The sequence below is a fragment of the Micromys minutus genome, assembly GCF_963924665.1.
Source record: "Micromys minutus genome assembly, chromosome: 28".
Taxonomy (NCBI): domain Eukaryota; kingdom Metazoa; phylum Chordata; class Mammalia; order Rodentia; family Muridae; genus Micromys; species Micromys minutus.
The window spans coordinates 10,858,902-10,883,812 of NC_137963.1; the positions used below are offsets into that span (position 1 = coordinate 10,858,902).

The 24,911-nt window shown below is 37.2% G+C and overlaps 2 protein-coding genes across 2 annotated transcripts in view; both read left to right on the forward strand.

Annotated features, from left to right (window-relative positions):
* Positions 1-24,911, forward strand: part of BRINP1 (BMP/retinoic acid inducible neural specific 1) — a gene marked incomplete at its 3' end in the record, with an annotated part of 194,159 nt that overhangs the window by 124,094 nt on the left and 45,154 nt on the right. Inside the window, exons 4-5 of the mRNA XM_080940074.1 lie at positions 2,539-2,708; positions 5,418-5,523. Of these exons, the coding sequence (XP_080796200.1) occupies positions 2,539-2,708; positions 5,418-5,523 (276 nt within the window). The remainder of the gene's footprint in view (positions 1-2,538; positions 2,709-5,417; positions 5,524-24,911) is intronic.
* LOC308438530 (high mobility group protein B3-like) lies at positions 15,463-16,056 on the forward strand (the record flags this gene model as incomplete). Its single annotated transcript, XM_080939964.1, has 1 exon — positions 15,463-16,056. The coding sequence occupies one exon, from the start codon at positions 15,463-15,465 to the stop codon at positions 16,054-16,056; it is 594 nt and encodes a 197-aa protein (XP_080796090.1).

Below are 24,911 nucleotides of genomic sequence, written 5' to 3' on the forward strand. Positions count from 1 at the left end.
ACAGAGAGAAAGAGGGTTGCATGAGGTAGACAGAGTTATTGGCAGTCTGGTAAAATAGGGGTTTATTTTGTAGAGCATTGATACTTAACTTAGAGGTCTAGGATGATGTCTTTATGCAGGAAGTTAGGTATAAGATAAAACAAGGCCTACCATTGGACAAGAAGGAAGAATTGGCAGGAACAAATTCTTAGAAAGAGAAGGAGGAGAGAGAGCAAGGAAAAGAAGATGGGAACAATGTGGAGGAGTCACATGGAGGCAGATGTAAAGATTCTTCTCTATGTATAAATATAAGTTGTTATGAATGTTTTTAAGGAATGGGTGTGTACAGAATTCTGTGCTATCTAGATGGGAAAGTTATATCCTGTCCTTTGGATCGGAGATTATTGTGTGGTGTTTGCTTTCATGTGGCAAATTCACCAAACCCACCACAGAATTGGAATGTGTGAGCCTGGCATGGTAAAAATCCATCAAGGGAATTATGAGTAAATGCAGTGTGGCAAGGTACCACTCTGGAATGATTCGTGGACAGTCCAGGTCAGAAAGTGCCCTGGGGACCAGCATGGGGCTGCTGAGCTAAAATAGGACTAATTCCATATAGTCCTACCATACCAGAACTAATGCCAGGGATTGACGGCCCTGGTCAGAGAGAGCCAGGGAAACACAGAGCAGAATATGTGGGAACAAGTAATGCCATCCATAGAGGTAAAGTGGAGCATGTATTACTTGATGAGTATATACATAACTAGAGAGACCATGTTCTCAGGACTTGTGGTCCATGTTATCTACAGAGGTCTTACATGCTGGACTCTCTTTCTATACACGTGCCCCTAGGCCCTGGTGATTCATCTGTAATATGAAAATGGTCTTAAGCTGCTTTTTTCTAAAGCCTTCTCTGGATCATAGAAACAGTATATAATCCCAAGTTTAAGCACTGTGAACTATTTTAAATTCTTTACAGGTATTAACTAGTTTATATCTAGCTAGTCTTGTTCCCAGGTTTGTGACTTTAACCAATACTCCTCATCTAATTGACCTATTCTCTCATATTTTATCCCTCTGTCATCCTTCCCTCTTCTTGCTATCTCCCCCTTTCTTTCCTCCTTTCTTTCTCTTTATTCTTCCTTCCTGTTTTAATAAGTAAAAATGAAAACATACAAACAAACAAACAAACACACACACACACACACAATCTCTTTTAGGAAAATAATGGTTGGGTTTAAAATCAAGGCTTTTGGATATGCTGAACACATACTTTGCCACTGAGCTACACCCTAGCCTTTTCCTAATTAATTTTTCAAGTGATACAATGAACCAGACACACTGCTAAAGACTCCATTTAAAAAAAGGAAACAGAAAAGGGTGGAATTAAATTTAATGATACATTTGACTTAATGTAGCATACTTAAAGTAGCATCATGTCAACAAGGTAGTAAACAGACTACTGCCAATAAGGTCTGCTACATTTTAATACTAAATCTTCTTGTGAAGTTCCATAGCACAGTTCAGTTGTCTGCTCTATTGTCATTGTGTCACCTGTCATGGTACTCCAACAGAGAAATACCCAGCACAGACACTAGACCTGAGCTGTATGTACAATCCGGGAGAAATGGAAGGCAAATGATTCTTTCTCTTGGGTTGATGGAGTTGCAGTAGAGGGAGTCCCTATTCAGTTCTTAGGGATGTACTTGGGTGTGCAAGATAATGGAGCTGGCAAGAGGAATTGGCATTAGAAATGACCTAGAAAGCTGGGTAAGGTTTCAAAAGACAACCCTTTAGGAGAGGGAGGGGACACACTCTTCTTGAAAGTAAATTGCTTGTCCTTTTTTCAAGTCAAAAAGTCATCAGTATTCTCAAAGCTTTCCTGCTGTCCTACATTTATTTAGAAAAAAAGAATCTACATATGAATTTCTAGCAAAACCCATAGAAAATAAGTTTATAAATTCATATGAATATATTTATATCTGTAAGTTGTATTTCACCCATACCTTAATTCCGGTACCCCACTTAACAATCATCTAAAAAAATCTCTCTTTCTCTCCATACATCCACCTAAATATTTAGCTGTATATTCAGCACCTTTCGTGTGTCTGCCTATCATTATTAATGAGTATGTAAAGAAGAAATAAAGAATGGATTTGAAAAACATGAGAAGAAAATGGTAGAGAAAAGAAAAAGGAAGATTTAAATTTTGTTGAGGAAACAGAAGGAAAAGATCAAAGAAAAATATCTATGCCAAATTCACTATAAACTTCCTTAGAAGTAGAGGAATTCAGTGGGTAAGACAATGCCCTTGAGATATATGTACAGGTTTCTTTGGAGATGAACTTTGATTACTGAGCAATATTTGATTATCAGTACTTTAGTAGTATCTATAACAATCTCTGGATTGAACCTTCTCCACTGAGATTTTATAGGTACAAGGATATTCAGGCTGGTTAGTTGAAGTATAAGTCTGTTTGCAACATCCTAACTGTGGAACCCCTTCTCCCACACTGAAATTAGAGTAACCTTTCTCATCTTCTCTCCTTTCCCATGCAGGAGAGGAGGCTTTGACCATGTACATGGACAAAAGTCGCCTCGACCGGAAGTCAGGGAATGCTACCCAAAGTGTTGAAGCTTTGCACCAGCTTGCATCATCTTACTTTGTTGACCGTGATGGCACCATGAGAAGGCTCCATGAGATCCAGATTTCAACTGGAGCAATCAAGGTACAGCCTGTGGGTGTACTTAGATTCTCACGTCACCAGAACCATGATAGAGACCATCTGGAAGCAGATAGCAAACATACTTAGCATCTTACCAGTGCACCCCATTAGCATCATACCGGTGCATCCCATTCTCCCACTACCCATCACTCAGATTAATATCACCATATGATCTCTCAAAACACAAGTGTCCTCAATAGGATGGCCTTATCTACTGACTTATTAAAATTATGTGCTATGGCACTTGCAGAATTAACTACAGTGCTAGCAATATATGTTAATTACATGCTTTTATGGACAACTGTTCACTTACAAATGAATACTCTGGCATGCTGTTCCCTGAGCCATGCTCATTTGTACCAGCACTGCCCATAGAACCTTCAGAGATGCTGGAAATATCCCTATCTTTATCTTTATCTTTAGTGGATTTAGTCACATGTGATTATTGAACACTTCATTATGCCTACAAAGGAAGTACCTTTGCAAGTTGATTCAATTTTAACTAATTCAAAAGTCAAGGAGACATGTTGGCTATATTAGCTCTGGATTCTCAAGTCAGTGGCTTACAGTACAGGAAATTTAAGATTCCATTTCCAGTACAGTGAGTTTAGAGATGACCTCTGCAAAGAAAGTGTAGGAGGACATTCTTGAAATAAAGAATTAACTCGTCAGAGGATATTTTTCCCTGTCCTAATTTCTTTTAAACTAGATTATGCCTACATTTTTCATCTGAGTCTTTGCTCTAACTTCTGAATAAAATGTAGATCTTGTCTCATATTAAAATCTGTAAGACATCACTAGGGAAAAGAGAAAAAAGGGAAGGTCAAGTTGAACTCAGGCAGCTTGAATCAAATTGGTCACTAGTAGAAAAACTTGTGAGCACAGACGAACCTAACTGGAGAGGAAGATAGTAAGGAGAGGAATGAATCAGTTCAAAAAAGGACCAGCTTATCCAAGAAGAATCACCTATATTGGGGGGGATTATGTTATTAAGGAGTTTGGCACTAGAGGCAGATCTTTATGAAGCCATCAGAGTCGGAAAGCTGCAAAGGCCTGGTTTTTATTATTACCAAATAGTTCTCTACCCCCAGATGGGGTATAGAATTGAGATATTGAAGCCCTGTCAGGAGATAATCCTCTTCTGTGCATCCTGGAATGTGAAGCCTGCCTCTTTAGAAGGGATTTCTCAAATTGCACAGAGGCCTCTCGATGAGCCATTTTTACACTGACTGCTAAGCACAATTTGGCTCTGGGAAGTTCTCCCCCACCCCTTTGCTTGAAGCTATCTCAGGACTCAGAACGCTCAAACATACCTCACTCCTAGATTTGAAGAGAGCCACACCGTGACCCAGATAGGGTAACTATAGTAAAATTAAGTCAGTAATGTTAAGTTGTACTCAATAAGTACACTGTTATTCAGCACAAAAAGGAATTATTTGTAAGAAAGAAAGAAAGAAAGAAAGAAAGAAAGAAAGAAAGAAAGAAAGAAAGAAAGAAAGAAAGAAAGAAAAAAGAAAGAGAGAGAGAGAAAGAAAGAAAGAAAGAAAGAAACACACATACAAATGTTGGTCAACTTGCTAAATTGCTTACTGCATAAACCTGGTTACCTGAGTTCAATTACAACCTACTCAAATAAAGTTTGGAGGAAGAGAACAAACTCCACAAAGTTGCCCTCTGGTCACTGTGTACATTCTGTGAGATGCATGATCCCAGTTATACAGTATGAGCATGCACACTGATGACAATGTCAAAATGGTGAGGATGCTGAGCGCAATCATGATATATTATTAATAATAAACTGAAAGCTATGATCACTTAATCTCTTTATGTAAAAGCATTGCTAACCTTACAGAAAAAAAGGATGCTGAAGACTGAGGAGGGTCAGGATATCAGCCTACATGAAAGAGATGCTATGAGTTGACTTTCCCTTCAGTGAAGGCGGTTCTTTTACAGTTGAGTACACACTTCAACTCAAAAGAAGGGGAGTAACAGAAGGGGCCTTTGTATATGAAATCATTTTAATTCCAAAGTTATTTTTATTCCATACAGAGGTTCCTTTGTATTACCACCTTGAATCTTGGAAGACAAAACTACAAAGAAGTGATAGATTCTAGAATTAAGTGGTTTTTTTGGTTTTTTTTTTTAATCCTGTAGTGGCACTGGTTGTAGTTATTGCTGATCTTTCTGTTGAAAATTGGACATGATTGTATTGTTTTTGACTGACAATGGTACCTATATACTCATTGCTATTTATGGGGAAATTTTGTAAACAGCTGTCCATTTCTGAAGGCTCTTTGTTCCAGGCACATGAAGTCTTTACATGTGTCTTATGGCCTCCCCGGAAGAGGTTAGAAAGCTTGAGCTTGCTGACAGTTAGGGGAGTAAAGTAACTTCTTTATGTCACACAGCAAACTAATATTATTTTTCCTTTCTGATTTTGAAGCCTGGGCTTTCAAATTTCATAACTGTGCTCCAAATATATTCATCCATGTAACACCTAGCATGACCCTGCAAAGTGAGAAGTGGTGGGGAAGGGTATACAATATGGATCTAGTCTGTGTATTTGGCCATCTTTGCTGCCCTGTCTGCTTCTCCAGAGCCACACGGTCCCAGACACAGGCCAGGTATCTGTCAGTCTGGGAATCAACTTTTAACATATGTTATAGACCAGCATGCCTAACTTACACTTTTCTCAATTAATGTCCACTCTAGGTCACAGAGACACGCACTGGGCCTCTGGGCTGTAACAGCTATGACAATCTGGACTCTGTGAGTTCTGTTCTTCTGCAAAGCACGGAGAGCAAACTGCACCTTCAAGGTAGGAACTGATGCAAAACTGGGTCAGCTTTAGAGGTTCTTAGAGGGCAATTACCATTCCAGAGATAACCGATGATGAGGAGGCTCATGGAGAACAGGGAAGAAGGAAGAGGCAGAAAAAAATCTAGAGCATTGATATCACACAGCTGTGAGTTGATATATAAGAGTTTTAACCTATACAGGGCATGAAACTCATGGTTATTAATTAGTTTTCAGAAAAGGGCATGAAAACATGAATGCTATCTGATTACTTTGATAAAAATGCCTGAACCATATTATCTATAGATGTCTGATGTCCCAGACATGCTACATATTAAAGTTTCATATCTTATCTTATTGATTTGATTTCTAGTGAGTTTTGGAAAGTGATGTTTAAATCTCACACAAATAATATTCTCTGTAATTTCTTCCTTTATTGGCTCATCATCTGTGATTTTTTAATAAAAAGATGCATGCACACCTTTTGTATAGTTAAGACCTAGTAATGCTCAGTGCTGACTGGTATGTAGAAATATACATCTGGACATGACCTTTATAATACTATAACCATGAAGGGGATTAATGTTTGATTTTTGTAAATGTTTCTGTTCTCTCAGCTTTATCAAATTTCTATGAGTAAATTTGCACTTTTGAATTTATATCACAGAAATAGAAGGAGGTTTTTGGTACATATAATGCTGTTAAAATAATAAACAGTATATGTTTTCCTAATATAATTAGATCATTACCCCCTTTCATTATATATTTTTTAAAACTATAAAATGATCTCAATTTTCTATATGTGAAATGTAAGTGAATTACCTTATATCTGTAAATCATAGTATTAGGCCAGTAGCTAAATATTATTTATAAAGAATTTTCTAGAAAAAGAGAAGCTAATCTAGCATTAATTAAACACTGGAAGATTTTTTATTCAATGTGACTGGTCTTAACAATGTAAAAGAAAATTAATCCTGTAAGAAAATGCTGAAATGTCAAAAGAGGTTACTTTGGAAGAGTGAACTTACATACTATTTTAAGCTTCCGGTTGCCTTTTCAACTTTCCTTCAATAATCACATATTAATTTTACAGTCAGAAAAAAAATGGTATGCTTTAACTTTTGCAAGTCAAAAAATGTGCCCTTCCCAAAAAGGTATATGCTAAAGGTGGTTCTGAATGTCAGTTCGAAAAACTTGGGGTGAGACCAGCAGGCACAGGGCTTAGGAGAGCCTAACAAGACTTCTGTGTTCTAGTTCCTTGACAGTTCTGTGATTCATGTACTTGTTACAGACCATAATTGTAAAACAGTGTAAACAGAGCTTAAAAGTTTCACTGGGGATCCACAATGAATAACTCCTGGAGAAACTCAGCCTAATATAATAGTTTCATGTTTAAACACACACACACACACACACACACACACACACACACACACACACACACACACCAATATCATCTCAGATTCTTAGAAACAAATTAAACTACTCCCTGACTAGAGAAAATAGTAGATAGGATGAAACAAAAGAAAACAAAACAAGGGGTGGGGAATGCATGGCCCATATGCCTTGGGTGAGCTAGAACTTTTAGCATCATAGTTCATATGATACCTGGAGCAAGTCTTTAAAATTATAATCAAAATTTCACTCTAGGAAGTTGGATGCCAGTGTATGTTTTGCTCTTTTCTGTGCATGCTGAGGGTACATAGAACTATGAATTATAATTGTAATAAGTTTAGGCAGATAAATCAGATATTACCACCAAGGAAAATTTTGAGGGTTTCACAACTCTTGGCGTCTAATTTACCATGGATCCAGTAAAGCTTAAACTTCAATGCTTTTTCACTTTCTGTCCTCACATTTTCTTTTTCAAATTATGTATCCATTTTCACTTTGAGTGTAAAATTTCTTCTCTCTCAGATACTTCTGTATAAAAACCTGGCCTCTAAAACCTGAGTTGTCCATGGGTACCATTACTGCATGTATGCTTCCCACACAAGAAGAACCCGACAACGCTGTCTAGATTTTTCAGAGCTGAGATGAAGGATTGAGTCCATATTGAAGTATCTCAATTGAAAATGATGCTGAGAGGGTGAAATGTCTGGAGAAAGGCCTCCAGTAGGAAGAAGGAACATTTACTTGAAGCACACAGATTTGTCTGAGTTACATTCTTTGGAATATACCTGAAGCACTGACTTACAGATAACAGTTATCATGGTTCATGTGGAAAAAAATGGGTCAGGATCTATGTGGTAAGGAGGGGATTATAATTCCCTGGGTCTATCTCAGTTTAGAACAAACCTTTCTTTTATTTTTCTTCCTTCCTTCCTTTCTTCCTTCCTCCTCCCTTCCTTCCTTCCTTCCTTCCTTCCTTCCTTCTTTCTTTCTTTCTTTCTCTTTCTTCCTTCCTTCCTTCCCTCCCTCCCTCCCTCTTCCTCCCTCCCTCCCTCCCTCTCTCTCTCTCTCTCTTTCTTTCTTTCTTTCTTGTTCCAAAGATCAACACTATAGCCCATGACATAAAACTATCACACTGAGCAAGACACTCAGCCTCAAAATGGCATGCTCCGTGCATATACCTTCCCAAGCCAGGACTAAATTGCTTGCTGATGCAATGGTTTCATGTTAGCTAAGCATTACAAGAAAATATGGTAGAAATACTATAAAGATGATTTACATATCATCAAACAATTGAGTTGAGTAATTTTGACATGAGTAACTTTTTTTTTTTACTACTCTAATTTTATTTATTCCACAACCCATCCACAGTTTTTCCTCTCCCTTCTGCTCCTGGTCCCTTCCTCATAACATTGCTAGCCCCCATCTACTACTCCTTTTCTCATCAGAAAAGCACCAGCCTCTGTAAATACCAGCACCCATGGCAAATAAGACTAAGCACCTCCTCTCCAATTAAAGCTAGAAAAGGCAACCCAGTGGGTAGAAGCAATCCCAAAGGCAGGCAACAGAGACAGCTCCTGCTCCCATAGAAATCCTTAGAGTCCTGTAAGAAGACAAGGGTAACAACTGACATAGGTCAGCCCCATGAAGGTTCCCTGGTTGGCTGTTCAGTATCTGTCATCCCCTATTGCCCCGTGTTAGTTGATTTGGTGGGTTTTCATGTGGTGTGCCTGACCTTCTGGCTCACACAATTCTTTTTTCTCATCTTTTTGAGGTATTTCCCAAGCTCCACCTAATATTTAGCTGTTATGTTTCTGCATGTGTTGCTGGGTGATGCCTCTCTGATGACATTTGGGGTAGGCTTCAATCCATGAGTGTATCATAATAGTATTAGGAATCATTCCAATGACTTTTTTTCGCTTATGTTTGGTTCTATCTTGTGCCTCTGGTCTATCCACCCTCTGCCTATTGGCCTCTGGACAGTGTCAGGGTTTGTATCCCTCTCATTGCATGTGTCTCAAGCTGTACCAGGTATTGGTGGGCCACTCCCATCATTTCTCTGCCACCTTTACCCTAGTACATCTTGTAGGAAGGACAAATTGTAGGACAAAGGTTTTGTGGCTGGGTTGGTATCACGATTGTTCCACTGGAAGTCTTGCCTGGATAGGAGTATTTTACATCTTTTCTAGTGGCCAATATTGAGTTTTATAAAAATGATGAATTGTCAAAGTTTTGCTGAAACTATGGCTCAAATTTCAAACTAGACTGCATGGATGAACACTGATTAGCTTAAGTGAATACCTCTATATATGATTTTATATTTATATTTGCTGTATAAATATCTATCTCTACATTTTTTATGACTGAGCATAAAATATTTAGGCAGTATGACCTATGGACCTACATCACATCATATATATATATATATAAATTTTAGTAGTAAGTTAAGAAAAGTGATAGAATGAAGATGAAGAGTAACATAGCTTCTACTTCAAGGGAACATGCATTTTACACAAAGAGGAAATCAGCAGCAACAAAGAACTATATTTTAATAGAGAAGGTCATGGGGGGTGTTGTATCATATCAGATTATAGATTTTTTTATAAAAATTATTCCTGTGAGAAATATCCACAGCTTGAACCCTGAGGAGAAGTGGGAAGGCAGGGATGTAGATGCAGAGACTGACGTAAGATGCTTTTTAAAGAAATATTCAAGGAAATTAAAGTCTTATGAGATTAAAACAGAAGGCTCAGTGGTGAGAAAAACACAATACTATTTAAAAGTCTTTGCAACTTCTGATGCACACTAATGAACTGAATATAAATTTAAGAAAAGTAGGAATTCTGGGAATGTTTTCAAAAATATTGCATGAAAAGAACTACATTTTGGAATGTCATTTTTTTTCTTTGTGGCGGGAAAGCAAATAGGATAAGATTTGTTACAGTGAGGCCATTGGGCTTAGAAAATGAGACGGAGAAATAGACAAATAGGGGAAAGTATTGAGAAGCATTAGGATATATGTTCAATGAAATAAGACATTGAAGCATTTCAATAATTGATTCAATGAGATGTGGGGATGCAACAGAGAAGATGAATAGATAAATATCTATGATTCAAGGTAATGTGTACTTTAATGGGAAGAATGGAGTACCTAGCCTTAGGGGCTTCAAAAAAAGGGGGTGGCTTATATAGCTGGTACAGGTGAAGTAGTCATACCAAAAGACATCAAAAGAGATCAGAGAAACTTTTTAAATACTAGACAGAATGACTTTGAATAGACCATATGCAATGGTCTAAAAATACTCAGTATAATAAAAGCCTGAAAACTGAACATATTAAAGTTAAAACTCTTTTCATAAAACATGCTATTAATAGAATGTAAATGTTAGCAACACAATGCATGATAGATTTCTTATATAAAATATATGAATAACTTTTATATGACATTAGAATGAGGAAATGAGCCTGGTTAAAAAGGAAAGAAAATGAATAAAACCCAGGTGTAAGTAGTTCACAAACAAGAATCTATAGATGACAAACATCTGAAGAGATGCTTAAATTGTCAGAAATAAAATGTAGATGAAAACTGCCTTTTAAAATGACCAGGGAACAAAACTCCCTCCCACCAATTAAAAGGCTGAATAGTACCAAGAAATGAGAACTGAATTCATGGGCACTTGCACACTTTGACAGGGGGAGCATAAAATAGTTGCAGTCATTTTGGAAAACTGTTGATATGTACTAAGAATTGCATATGTGCTTTTGCCTTGACCCAAACATTTTAACTCCTAGGGATATGCCAAGAGAAGTGTATACAAGTCTCCAGAAGGCCATGACTGTTTATAGCAAGTTCAATCAAAATAGGAAAAAAAAAAGAAAACAATTAAAATGTATGTCTATCCTCAAGAAAATAATTATATTGATAGTAAACCCCCCACACATACATAGTGATAAGAAAGCATATCACTGCTTCATGGAACAATATAGGAAAGTCTTAAAAGTCTAACACTAAAAGCAAAATAAGCCAGACACAACATGCATGCATACATACATACATACATACATACATACATACATACATACATACATACATATATTTATGCTATATAATTATGTTCCTATTCTGGTTCAAGGTTGTAAAACCACAAACTTTTAAACATCCAAAGAGAGGTTTAGGGAAGACAAATGAGACAATCACTGAATGAGAACAAGTAAAGTTTCCAGGGCAAATGTTATATTCCTTGGACTAGCTAGCTGTACCTGGGCATGTTTGTTTTGAAAATCTATAGAGATAAGCACACATTATTTAGATTTATTCAGTCTTACATATACATTATGCATCCATTCAATATTTATTTAATAATGCACTCAATCTTGGCACTTCTGCCAGAAGACATTGTAAATAAAGCAAAGGCACAAAAATGAGCTCAGCCCAGACAGAAGCAGATCATAGAAATGTGGGTAGATAAGACAATATGGACAATATTTATCATGTATTCAGTAATTCCCCATGTACCAGCTACTGTACAAATACAAGTTTTTCAAATTATCTTTGATTTCTAATATTTACTTTGAATTAGTACTTTCATTTATTTTATTAGATGGAGGCTTTAGTCCTCACATGGTTTTCATGTAGACAGTAAAAATAATATCCTTATTTTTCAGGTGAAATAACTGAGTTTCACTGAACTTGTTCAATAAAGATTTGAGTCTGAATTTCTACTTAGACCTCCTGACCTCATATCCCTTCTTCAAATTAATGTCTTTCTTTATACTTTTGTCTGTCTCCTCATTCCTTTGAGCAAGGTTGTTGGGGTTGGGGATGGGGATACTGAAGAAATTGACTTGGAAAGACTAAAGGTGAATTGGACATTTCAATGGCATTTAACACCATGTGGTGTGATACTAAATGTTCAGTGAAACAGGGAAAATGAAAATTAGGATAAAAAAATGGGGTGGACTTGGAGATTTAAAAAATTAGTGGAAAAATGATGGAAAGAATCAAAAACAGTTAGTAGTCATAGCAGCAACATCTAAACTAGTAGTAATAACAATAATGTCATAACAATGTCTTCTTGTCTTGTGATTCTCTCTTAAAGAAGCACATCACATGTTTTGCCAACATAGTTATGCAATTTAATGTTTTTACCATTTGGTGAAGCATAAAGATAAAAGCATGCTGCCTCAGTAGCTCAATAATGAGGAAATGGATGCAGAGTGGATATTTTTCCGAAAGCCGCAAATGGTCTCCAATTTCATCTATTCAGAAATGGGTGTGTTCATTGAACACTTTTAATTGAGTATCCACTACATATCAACTTCAGTTTTATGAACTGGACAGAAAATAGTTAACAAGCTATTCATGTCATGTCGAGGCTAATTTTCAGTGTGTGTATATAAAAGGAACAGACAACAGCACATGAACAGGGTATGTCTTTTCTTCCCAGTCAAAGAACACACAGGAACAGCTTTTGTAGAATACAGACCTTAGAAAAGAATTCAGTTTAAACTTAATATGGAGAAACCAAGAAACTACCCCACATTTAGACAAAGTGACTTGAAGTACTCCGTAGTCTAAATAGATCAGTATGGATATTGGTTATGAAAGACTACTCAAGATGAAGTCACGTACAAGGACAGTGGTTGGGGGCTGGGTTATTAATTATTAGTTGAGAAGATGGTGTCTCTGATAGTTCCAACAAAGGCAGTGAGTAGTTAGATTTGTGCATATATTTTTAAACACCATGCTGCTATATTTCGAAAAGGAATAGGAAAGGCATTACAAAAGGAGTCAAAAATAACATCAAAGTTTAGAACACACACTTGTAATGGGATTTCCACCTGTTGGATATGGCAAGTCTATAGAAGGATCATTTTTCATTAACTTAAATTTCATATGTTTATTTAAACAACATGGACACTTACTGTTTAGAAGATCAGACACAAAAGCCAAGGAAGGCATAATGTGTCCTAGAAAGACTATGAAATTGGACAAAGTTACCTCGTGAGAAAATGTGGCTTTTTTCTTTTTTAAGAAATACAATCATTGAGCCAGACAAGATTTAATAGGTTGGATTGTCTAGGAAGTGTATGACGCTGGGGAAGGAGGAGCAGGAGAATGAAAAACAGCAGCGGCAACAAGAGAGGAAAGATTGTGGATTGGGTGTGATCAGTCAGCGAGAAAATGGTTTGCTCTGTAAGCACAAGGACCTGAGTTTGGTCCCAAGAATCTATATGAAAGTGCAAAACCGTAGATGTTACATCCTTGCAATTTCAGGTCTAAAGTGGTGAACACAAGTGGAAATCTAAGGCTCACTTGGATAGTTGACCTAGTTTATTAGACAAGTTGTGGGCAACAGAGAGTCTCTGCCAAAACCTCAATGACCACTTCCACAACATGTATGTGTGTAATATATGCAAATATAAAGACAAACATTCACACATATATAAGCGCATGCACTCATATGAGAGAGGGACAGAGGGGAAGGCAGGTGGGAGTGAAGAGGAACCACATAGGAATGATTCAGGAAGACATGGTTCAGAGAGTTTAGTATTACAGAATTCAGTGAAAAAAATGAATGTTTTCTTATTAGATGGCTCAGTGGGTAACTGCACAGGTTGAGGACCTGAGGTCTGGAAGAACACAAACAAACAAACAAATACCCAGAACACTCTGGCCAGCCAGTCTAGCTTTAAATGGTAAATTTGAAGTCAAATAAGAGCTCTATTCCCAAAATAAGATGTAGATGAGATCATGAAACACCTGAACTTCAGACTCTGGTATCCATATGTGGCCCCATGCTCACCCATGCCTGTATTCAAACACACACACACACACACACACACACACACACACACACACACACACACACACACACACAACTGTTTTTAAATGCCCAGGCAGTGATGAAATGTAGAAACTAATGCTGATATGAAATTGAGACATACTAAAAGGGGAGTATTTGATGGAGTAGCAGCAAAGTGAACATGATCTTGAAATAATGTTTCTCAGCATGTACATTGTGATATTCTGATTATGATGAAATCTCAGGCAAATTACACAGTACTATTGTATTTAACAATTCAACACCCTGAGGACTGGAGCATCAAGTGATGGTTTTTTTTTTTTCCTGCTTCTTAAATGCAGAATCACCAAAACCTTTATTTTGCTATGGGAATTATTCTGTAGACAGCGAAAGATTGATGTTCTAGGCATGAGGAAGTGATTGCAGGATCAAAGCTGAGCAGTCAAGAATAACCAGCATTTTGTGTATAACTGGGATCATCTAACACAGACAGATGATTCTGTCCACTCTGAACTGAGGAAAAGGAGAAAATGGGTTCCTGTGTGGGACAATAGATAGATAGGAGACTGCGAGTTGTTAGACTTCTCGATTACTCCTTTTGGATTTCAGTTTCATGATTTCACATTTCCTTTTTCTGCAATCGGGTTGCTGCCTATAACTGGTAGGGTCTCAATTTAATTGGCAAGGCATTCTTTGCATAGTGTACATAAAACAATGGTGTGTTTTATGATGAATGACATCTCAGACACAATGGTGCATTCTATTTTAAGTCGCAGTGGGAAAAGTGCAGTTATTAGCGTCTCCCATTTCTAATAGATGATGACGGATGGGAGGAGGGTGAAGGTTACAGTGTGTGAGGTGGGATCATTGTGAGGATTGCCAGGCAAAGCTGCTAACTTCTGATCCCCCTTGACGATCCAACTTGCTGCAGCCCCCGGTGTGGTCTTTTCAACATTGCATCAAATGCTGCTGCTTCCGCCTCTTAAACTCTTTAGTGCTTCTTTGAAAATTTTGCCAGAGAGAATCTGTTACTAATATGATTCCCTATTACAGCTTACATTGCTGCTTCCTAAAGACAATATGTCTTCCCAATCCTAAGACAATCGGTTCAGTCTTCATAAATAGTGCTCGGAGAACATTCTCTGGGTTAATTGGTGAATAAAAAATGATTAAAGGAGCAGGCCAATTAATCTAATTTTTTCTACTACATATTAATAAATTATTTCAGTCCAATAACCATTTTCTGATGACCTGTGGGATCCCAGCACTTTTCTGTTTTGCATAGATGGCATGCTTTGTTTATATATTTATAGAAGGAGGAGTATTCAGAAATAGGTTCTTACCATTCAGTTCTGGTGGGCAACTTCAAGCAAGAGAAATGTCCTAGCTAACAACTTGTACAGATATTTCTTAAACCTGGCAATGGGATTTGTTTTTTAGAGTCTGACTTTGAAAGCAGAATTATGCATACTCACATGGTGCATCTGTCCATAGTTTTGTTTGGTTTTTACTCATACTTTTTGATGAGTTTACACAGTTGTAAGTTTTATGGAACTTTCTCCTAATTTATTTTTATTTAATTACCCCATACTTCACCCAACACAAACCTTTTCATGCCTAAGACTTTCTTACCTCCTTTTACCTCACAGCGGTTTTTATACTAAACAGTTTTCATTAAGCGAACTTTCATAGCGCGAGGCTGGGGAGCGCTGAGCTGCGCGTCGTGCCCTGCGCTGCCCAGACTAGCGAACAATACAATCAGGATGGCTAAAGGTGATCCCAAGAAACCAAAGGGCAAGATGTCTGCTTACGCCTTCTTCGTGCAAACATGCCGTGAAGAACATAAGGAGAAATATCCAGACGTTCCAGTCAACTTTGGGGAGTTTTCCAAGAAGTGTTTGGAGTGGTGGAAGACAATGTCTAGCAAAGAGAAATCAAAGTTTGATGAAATGGCAAAGGCAGATAAAGTACGCTATGATCGGGAGATAAAAGATTATGGGCCAGCTAAAGGAGGCAAGAAGAAGAAGGACCCAAATGCTCCCAAAAGACCTCCGTCTGGATTTTTCTTATTCTGCTCTGAATTCCGCCCCAAGATCAAATCCACAAACCCTGGCATTTCCATTGGAGATGTGGCAAAAAAGCTGGGTGAGATGTGGAATAACTTAAGTGACAGTGAGAAGCAGCCCTACATTACCGAGGTAGCAAAGCTGAAGGAGAAGGATGTTGCTGACTATAAGTCTAAAGGGAAGTTTGATGGCGCCAAGGGTCCTGCTAAAGTTGCCCGGAAAAATGTGGAAGAAGAGGAGGAGAAGGAGCAAGAAAAGGAGGAGGAGGAAGAAGAAGAGGAAGATGAATAGAAACTCTGTCTCCTTGTGAATACCTTAGAGTAGGAGAGCGCTGTGATCGACACAATCTCTTAATTGAGTCGTGTCCATTGCCCCTGTTAGGTTTAATTACAAAATTTGATCACGATCACATTGTAGTTTCTCAAAGTGTCAGTGGTTTACAGTAAGTGGCCGTGGGTGTCCGGAGCGCCCTGAAACTGTATCAAAGTTGTACATAGCTCCAAACATTGTTAAAATGAAAGGCACTCTCCTGCCCTCCTCACTCAGTGTACTTTGCTGTTGGTGCGACAAGGCATTCGGAGATGTTTCTGACATCTTGTTCATTCTCAACTCCTAAGGTAGTGTTGACCATATGGTTATAGGCTAGAAGTTGTAAACTGTACATATCTATAGTTTGTAAAGAGAACAAAGCAACCCAGACAGATTCTTGATGCTCCTTGTTTGGCGTGGAGGCCGTGAGGGAAGATGCCTTTTGGAGGGGGCCATAGCTCAGGGTGTGCACCTGTTGATACTGCGGTGGGCATCCATTTAGCTTCAGGTTGTCTTGTTTTTGTATATAGTGGCATAGCATTCTGTTGACATTCTTAGTTGTGAAGAGGGGGGGAGGGGTCAGCTGGCATGAGAAAGAAGTGTTTGGAGTTTTAAACTTTTTAAAGAAACTGTAGATTTCATCATTGTCAGCAAAGCGGAAAAACTACTGCATCAATGGACGTTCAAGACCCTCTGAACCTAAACGCGATTTGCAACATTCTGTTATTTTTTGTATGTTTAGAATGCTGAAATGTTTTTGAACTTAAATAAATCGTATTACATTAAAAAAAAAAGTGAACTTTCTTCCTACACTACTGTAAAGTTGAATCCTGCTCCCTCTTTAGATAAAGCCATTTACCTCTTTTGCCTCTTTTATTTTCATAAGTGGGACTTGGTCTATTTCCCTTACATAAAGGCTTATTTGAAGAAAAGACCTGGATTGAAAAAAAAGTCATTATCTGTCATACCCTCGACATAGTAAGTAGCATTGGTCATGTTACTGAAGCATTTGACCCTCTGATGTTCGTGTATTTCCTGTGATGGTATGCTAGGGTAATCCATGCCCTTGCTTCACTCCAATTTCTATCCTCCATGGTGTGTAGGTTTGCATAATACCAAGTACACACTAGAACTATGGCCAATAGATATCTGTAAGTTAATCTAAATTTCCTCAACACATATTTTTATTGAATGAAATATCGAAGATTCAACTGTTATAATAATTTCAAAATCATATTGATAGTAACAGAGGCAAAGTTATAAGAAAATTATTTTCAAACCCAACTTTAGTTTTGTGGTGCTGTCCTTTTATAGGCATTGTCTTTCTGTTTTAGACAAACTAAAGCTCTGCACTACCAACAACTCACTAAGTGTTATTCTTCTTACTTTAGAAATGAGAAAATTAAAACATAAAAATGCAATAAATACAAATATCAATCTAATACTTTTCAATTTCCACTTAGGCCAGTTTCTAGGAAAATGGTAGAAAACTGCCATATTGTTTGCCAAAATATTATAAGAGTGGCCTCTGTCCTAGCCACTAATACTGCACATCTAAAACCTCTTGAGCTGGGCCTCCACTCTGCATAACTCTCAACTTTACTGTCTTCCATGCTCCTGGTAGGATGGATTATTAAGCTGTGCTTACATCATTCAACTGATGGTCTCAACTAATGTCTCAAAGTCTTCAAAGAATGGCATGGTCAAAACTGTCACAACAATAGCCCCACTTCCTGCTATCAACTTCTGTCTTAGTTATTTTTCTCTTGCTTCAGTTATAAGACACAATGACTAAAACAGATTATAATAGAATGTTTTGAAATGAGCTTCCATTTTCTCATGGTTAGAATCCATGGTGGCATTGTGGCTGAAACAGTTGAGTGTTCATGTCTTAATCCAAAATTAGGAGGCAAAATGGAAGCACTGGAAACAGCATGACTCTTTCGGGAACCTCAAAGCCCATCCCAGTGATAAACCTCATCCAATAAGTCTATTAATTCTCCTAAACAGTTCTACCAATCAGGGACCAACTATTGAACATATGAACCTATGGATGACATTTTTCCTTAAAGTAACACAGGTTACTAATCTTTGGGGCTCTAAGCTGACTTTATTCTTCCTGTGGTAGACTGAACAAACAGAGCAGTCTAGCAGGGCTTCATGGGAAATGTTCTTGCTCAAAAGCTAGTTTTGAGGAGGAGAGGATGGTAGCATGTGAGTACATTTTGTTTGTTTGTTTGTTTGTTTGTTTTTTAATAAATCTCTATTTTTCCCAAATCCCATATCTCTTTGTGTTCTGGTGAGCTCAGGGAAATAAAGTAATTTTTTGGTCTCTGCATCTGATCTCAAGGAGTAATTCTTGGCCACAGTTGCTCTTATATGATCCTCACTAGCCTGAGGGGCAATGGTGAGTATCCATTTTTCTGCTTTCCTGTGGGGCATGTTCAATAGCAGAGCCTTTGTGACAAATAGGAATGCTAACTACATTCAAACTGCTTGCACCTAAATGTCGATTTTCATTTCTGTGCCAAGGAGCATGCTATTTTCTCACCTGTCAGAAAAGGGGGGTTATTGTAAAAATGCAGATTGAAGGTAGCAGTCAAAAAGATAATAGAATGGAGGTGCTTAGTAGACAAAAGTAGATGATCATAATTAAAATTTTCAGCCTCCTTATATATTTTCATCTGCAAAAATGGGAATAAAAGTAACCATGTGCCTTCCAGTATTTTTCTGCATTTAATTAGGAAATATATACTACCAATCAAAGGAGCTGATACAATAATAACCATGTCTATCATTTTGAACAATTATTATATATCAGGTATTTAAATGATTTTTAAATGTGTCAGTATGTCATATTAGCTTCAACACAAATTCAGATCTTTATTAAAAATGGAACCTCACAGAACTTCTATAACTTGAAGTTGGCAGGGCAGGTAGTTGAGCTCAGGTCTACTCAAAGCAGTCTGTCATCTGGGATATCACAGCATTTTTTTTCAACCTGGAATGCAGAAATAAAGAATGATGCTACTTATAAAAGCAATTTTTTTTTATATTTTCCCTCTATTATAAACACTTAAAGTTATAATACTTTATTTAGAGAATCCATACCTCTTAAATGACTGATGAAATTTTGTATGCACTGATGTAACTTATTTTCTTAGTGATTTTCGGAATAGTTTCCTTCAGAAAGGGTGGTCAATGAGGGTGAGGATGTTCCAGGAGGTAGGATTGTAGAATGTGCACTGAAATCTGTACAGAACTCAGACTCGTCATTGGGAAAGGAGATGGGAATTCTGAGCCAGTGCACACTTACTTGCTGGAATAGGAGAGATGCTGGCAGTACATAAGTCAGGAAGTTACATATGTGTGCTCTGGTCACATGGGACAGAGTTTTTCAAATACTCTTGGTAAAAGCTGTAACATAGAAATCCTTTTAGATAGAGGGTCTGTATTGTAATTTGGTTAACTTAACAATCAGGTCCCAGTAGAATGCTTGTCAATGCCAGTGATTGGGCAGAAATCAACTATCAGGGTGAACAAATCTTAAAGAACTCAACCCAGATGATGTATTTATTAGCAGCACAGAGAAGCAGAACCTGTTTATTTAAAAAAATAATTACGTCAATGCCTATTTATTTTAACAACATATGTAGGAAAGAGTGTCCAGCACAACCCATACAATATTTTCTATGTGCCTTTAATATATTTCAGATACAACACATCTTCTCTTTTGCTACTCAATTATTGGTGTATCTCCAAGACTTCTACCATTAAAGGAAATTTTTGAATTGTGTCTCTGTCTGTCTGTCTGTCTGTCTGTCTGTCTGTCTGTCTGTCTCTCTCTCTCTCTCTCTCTCTCTCTCTTTCTCTCTCTCTCTCTGTGTGTGTGTGTGTGTGTGTGTGTATGTGTGTTCATTGGTGTTATGAGAGGGAGGGGTGTCCAACCTCTGTAATTACAGTTGTTTGTGTACTGCTAGATGTGGTCCTGGAAGAGTAGAGAGTATTCATAATGGGTGGATAAGCTTTTAAACAAAAATTTAGTTGTTTATCACTCACTTCTAAGTTGCAATTAACATGCAGTAGAACATAGATGCTCAATAAATGTTAATTATTCAAATTAGTTGGAATAGCAGAATTGGTGTTCTTTGAATTGCATACTTTTTGTATGTGTGTCAAAATAAGGACAACATAAAATTTATCATCATGGACATTTTTAAAATGCACAACTGAGTAGCATTAAATATACTGACAATGCTGTTCAATTATCATTAATGTTTCATGTCTGAAACACAAATTATATACATATTAATCAGTCATTCCTCATCTTCCTCTCTCTTTAACCTTGAAGGTTACTTTGTGCCTCTGATTTTACATATTTTGGATATGTAAACGTAGTTGTGTGCAGTGTATTATTTCTAGTCAATCTACTTCTACTCTCAATATTCGTAACTCACCTGTGTTATGGGGAATATTAACATTTCTTTTTCATTGCTGCATTAGTATCCCGTGGCAAGGGTTCATCACATGTCATGCCTATTGATCAATGCAGTCATCAGTGCACCTTTCCCTTTTGTCTACTGGCCAGAGTTACTCTGCATAGTCAGAAGAGTTTGTGTTTGAGTGCTTGTCTATGGTGTCTTTTATATACATGTAGAAGTGAAACTACTGTAATAAGAAATTAAATATTTGCTACAAAATTATTTTATTATAGATCGTGTGATTTTTGTGTTGTTTCCCTGTTTTGAGAGAAATCTCTATTCTTCAGTTCATGATATGCTAGGAAGAGCTGTGCCAACAGTAGGGTGTAATATTGTCAACGATTATGGGCCTTAGCTGAATGATTTGCTCTGAACACTAGACAACAAAAACATGGTACATGCCACATCTACAAAGATACTTCTCTTCTCTGATACTCCTTTTCATTTGTGATGTGCATATAATATTCCCGAGACAGGCTATGCGTACTTACAGCATGAAAGGAAGGCATCCAAAGCATAGACCAAGTTTAGTCAACATGAAGCATAAACAAGGAGTAGATATTGGTGTCATAAGCTCCTAGAATTTTGAACTTATTTGTTACCACACAGTAATTTAACAACCTACTGATAGTGGAACCACAGATCAAATAGTGTAAACCACATTTATTTTCTGCAGAGTAGTGTCTCAGTAGCTTAGTTCTGGTAATGTGAGCTATGAGTTTCAAAAGAACAATAAATTACTCAAAACTTCTTGGTTGTACTTTAGCTTGGGCACATATATGGATCTTGGATAGCCAAGAGCATTTATATTAGTCAGTCCTGGGGTGTCATGCGCCCTACGTCTTGCCAGCAAGAAAGACGTGCGACAACAGGATTCTTCTGTGAACAACCTTTATTGTATTGTACTCTTGATCAGGGGACCACGTGGAAGAAAAGTGCACTGCTTATAAATGCCCAGGAGACTCGTGTCGCTACCTGATTGGTGCTCCCTCCAGTATTTCATTAGCATGCCCCTTGAGCGGGCTGTGATGTATATGGTACATGAGCACTACGTCCCTCAGGCTGGACAACAGCTTTGTTTGCTGAGTCATCAGCAGGAAGCCAGCACCATCTTTGGGTGCAGCACAAACGGCTTCCAACACTGGGGTACAACTAAAACTCAAGTTCACTTCTGTCCTACATAAGCTTTTCAAGCTTCTTTCAATAGTAGAAACTATTCCTTTTGTATTTCACTAAAGTGTGTGTGGGGGGGGCGTGTGTGTGTTTTCTTGTAATTATACACTATAATTGCGCCATCCATTGCTAGCCTCTGGAGTTAGACACTGTCTCATTCATGGTTCACACTTTTGGCATCTCACGCAGCACTTGGCTTCATATGGAAGAGAATGAAAGGACATTATCGGTGCAAGATGAGGTTTTGCATTTTTTCTTATCACTTACCATCTAGCCTGGTGCTTGTTAAGTTGAAAAGAATGAAAAGAAATACAAGGTGCAATTATCCTCAAGAATCATAATTTTTGGAAATGTATCTAAAACAAAATATGTGTTGAAATGAGTGTTTTTTTGGTACCATTGTTCTCTGGGGATGTTTTTAGCCTGTGTACTTTTAAAATCTATCCCTTTCTAAGTACTTGGCGATATACTACTCAGACAAAGTTAAATTGTATTCAGGTCTCAAGTTATAATTCTGAGGATGAAGATATAGTTCTACTTGGAAATGCTGAAGCTGATCAAACTCAACTTCGAACAGAGAACCATGATCTTCTGTGAAGCATGTTCTTTCTAAATGTTCCTTCATTCAAATACATTTTCTTGATACCCAGTAATGTGCTAGATGACAAAGAAATGCTCAAGATGAATGCCTCTCATGTTCAGAGACCTGTCAGAATAAGAACATGAACATAGGCCCACATAATATAATGCAGTAAGTGTTTCTTTTGGAATTTTAGAAAAGTCAAGTTATTTTTGGTTTCGTACAGAGGGCCTTCTGAGGCTGCCTGTGACCTAGAAGGAACACAACACCAAACATGACAAGGGCAGGAAACTGGCATCAGTGGAACACAAATTGTATTTTTTATGATACATACCTTCTAATTTTCTAAAGTATTATTTGACTTTGTTTTTAGTATTATTAGTATTACATTAGTATCAATGTAAATCATTAATTGGTGTATGGTTTACATATAATTAACACACAGCTATAAGTTGAGTCTTAAGTGCAATTGTCTTATAAATTTGTGCAAAAATATATAGCCATGTACAGCTAAGTTGTAAAATAGTTCATGCCATTTTCATGCCAGCCATACAAAGGAAGCTTCTATGATGGAAGTGATAACCAGAGAACATTAGGCTTGTAATTTCTCTAAGGTCATTTAATTAACAAAACGTTGAAGTAAATTTTTGACAAAATAACCTTTAAATATAGAAAGGACAGTGTTATATGTCCTCTCAGGTTGTAGAATTTAAGAAACAATGAATAAGGGAAGAACTTGAAGACATACACTAAAAAAAAAAAATTAAACATCCTTACCCTTTTGGGTATTATTTTTGTTTTCATGAATTCTATAAACAAACTCTTGTTTAAACTGAATAAATTTCTCTTTTCCTCTTATGCATACGCTCATATTGAAATCTTATAAAATTGAATCAGTGATATGTTGCTCTTTGATCACTGGCGACTTTGCTTAATTTTTACAATGTTGAAATACTCATTTAGAATCCTTTATTCTCCAAATCTCTTTTGTCATATGAACCTTTTTGTTTTTATTTATTCTTCTTTGTGTTTATTCCTTAGTGAAGATTAGTTCCCCCAAATCACAGCAAGTGTTTCTTGTGCTTTGCCTTCAGGTTCTAGAGTTCTGCCTGGGACACAATATAACATACAGTGTATGTAATTAAGGAAGTAATGCAAGTACAACCATTAGATTTTTATGGTCTTTTGATATTTTATATAATGGTCATCTCATATGGAAGGTTACAAACATTTTTTAAGAGATCAAGATGATTGCTTGTTTAGGCTTTGATACACAGCCTGCATTGCAACAGTTCAACTCTTCCATATGTACTGCCTCAAAGTAGGACTTGTTCATAAAGCTATGTTGTGTTTTTGACTGGCCCATTGGCCATGTTATGCTAACTCCTATATGTGTCAATATGGGTAACCTTAAGTGGTGTCAGCAAACAACAACTTAATCTCAATGATTTGCAGAAGTGAATGTTTCTTTCTTACTTTATGAGAGATTCACAGGGATCATAATTAAATACAATTCATTTTCTCAGCTTCTTCCATGTGGAATATTGTTGTTCTTGTGAAAAAAAAAAAAAAAAGCTGATCAGTTCACATCTTGGTTCATATTTTCTTATTTCTGTATTGAGACATAACTCTGAACTTGAATAATCCATTCTATATGAATATGTCTCAGTTCAGAGGTTGGAATATGTTAGAATATTGAAGAGAGGGCTTTACAGGGAAGCGTAGACTATGAGTTAGAGGTAACACAACATTTGGATCTCATCATTAGGTCTTCCTACCATGTTGTTATTCAATATCGCTTCTATACTTCAAAGACTTATTTATTTATTTTTTTTATTTTGTTTTGTTTTTAATCTATCAAAGAAATCTGGATCATTCTTCCAAAAGCCTGTCATTAAATAATTTCATTATAAATTGCCCAATAATCCACCTCAATTTTTCATATGTATGCAAAGTCCATATTTCCAAGATCCTGCAGCCTAGTTGATGGTTATCACTAACATCAAACATTACTATTACCAGAATGTGCCATGCCCTAATTCTTACACTGAAGGAAGCAGAACCCCCCCTTTCCTCCCTCAGGTAACTGCCTTTCTTCATTTCCCAGAGTGTAAATGACCCATCACAGAGACAGTGCTGAACTTCTGAATGAGATCATAGCCTCTTTGCCCTTTCTGCACAGTTTCACTTGGTGAATTATTGTCTTATTTTCATTCCACTCCAATGGGCTGTCAGCAATGGATACTGTAATTCACAGCAATAGAAACACAAACAGATGGGTAATTGACCTGCATGCCTTCATTACACTGGAGTTCAGCATGGCTGTGTAAACCATAAAGTCCTTTATCTGCCAATGTGAAATCCCCAGGCTTGCACAGAGAAGGGGATCAGGCTTATGTTTTGCAAAAGGTGCTGTCCTTGTTGCTGTTTGTCCCCCGTTTTGCATTTCATAAATGGACAGGAGTTGACAGGCAGAACGTAATGGATGTAAAACAACATCTGGGATTCCTGTTGGGCACAGAGACACCTACAGGGGGCCACATTCAACACAAGGACAGAACAGAACAATATTTATAAGCAACTAAAATAGAACCTGTATTTTT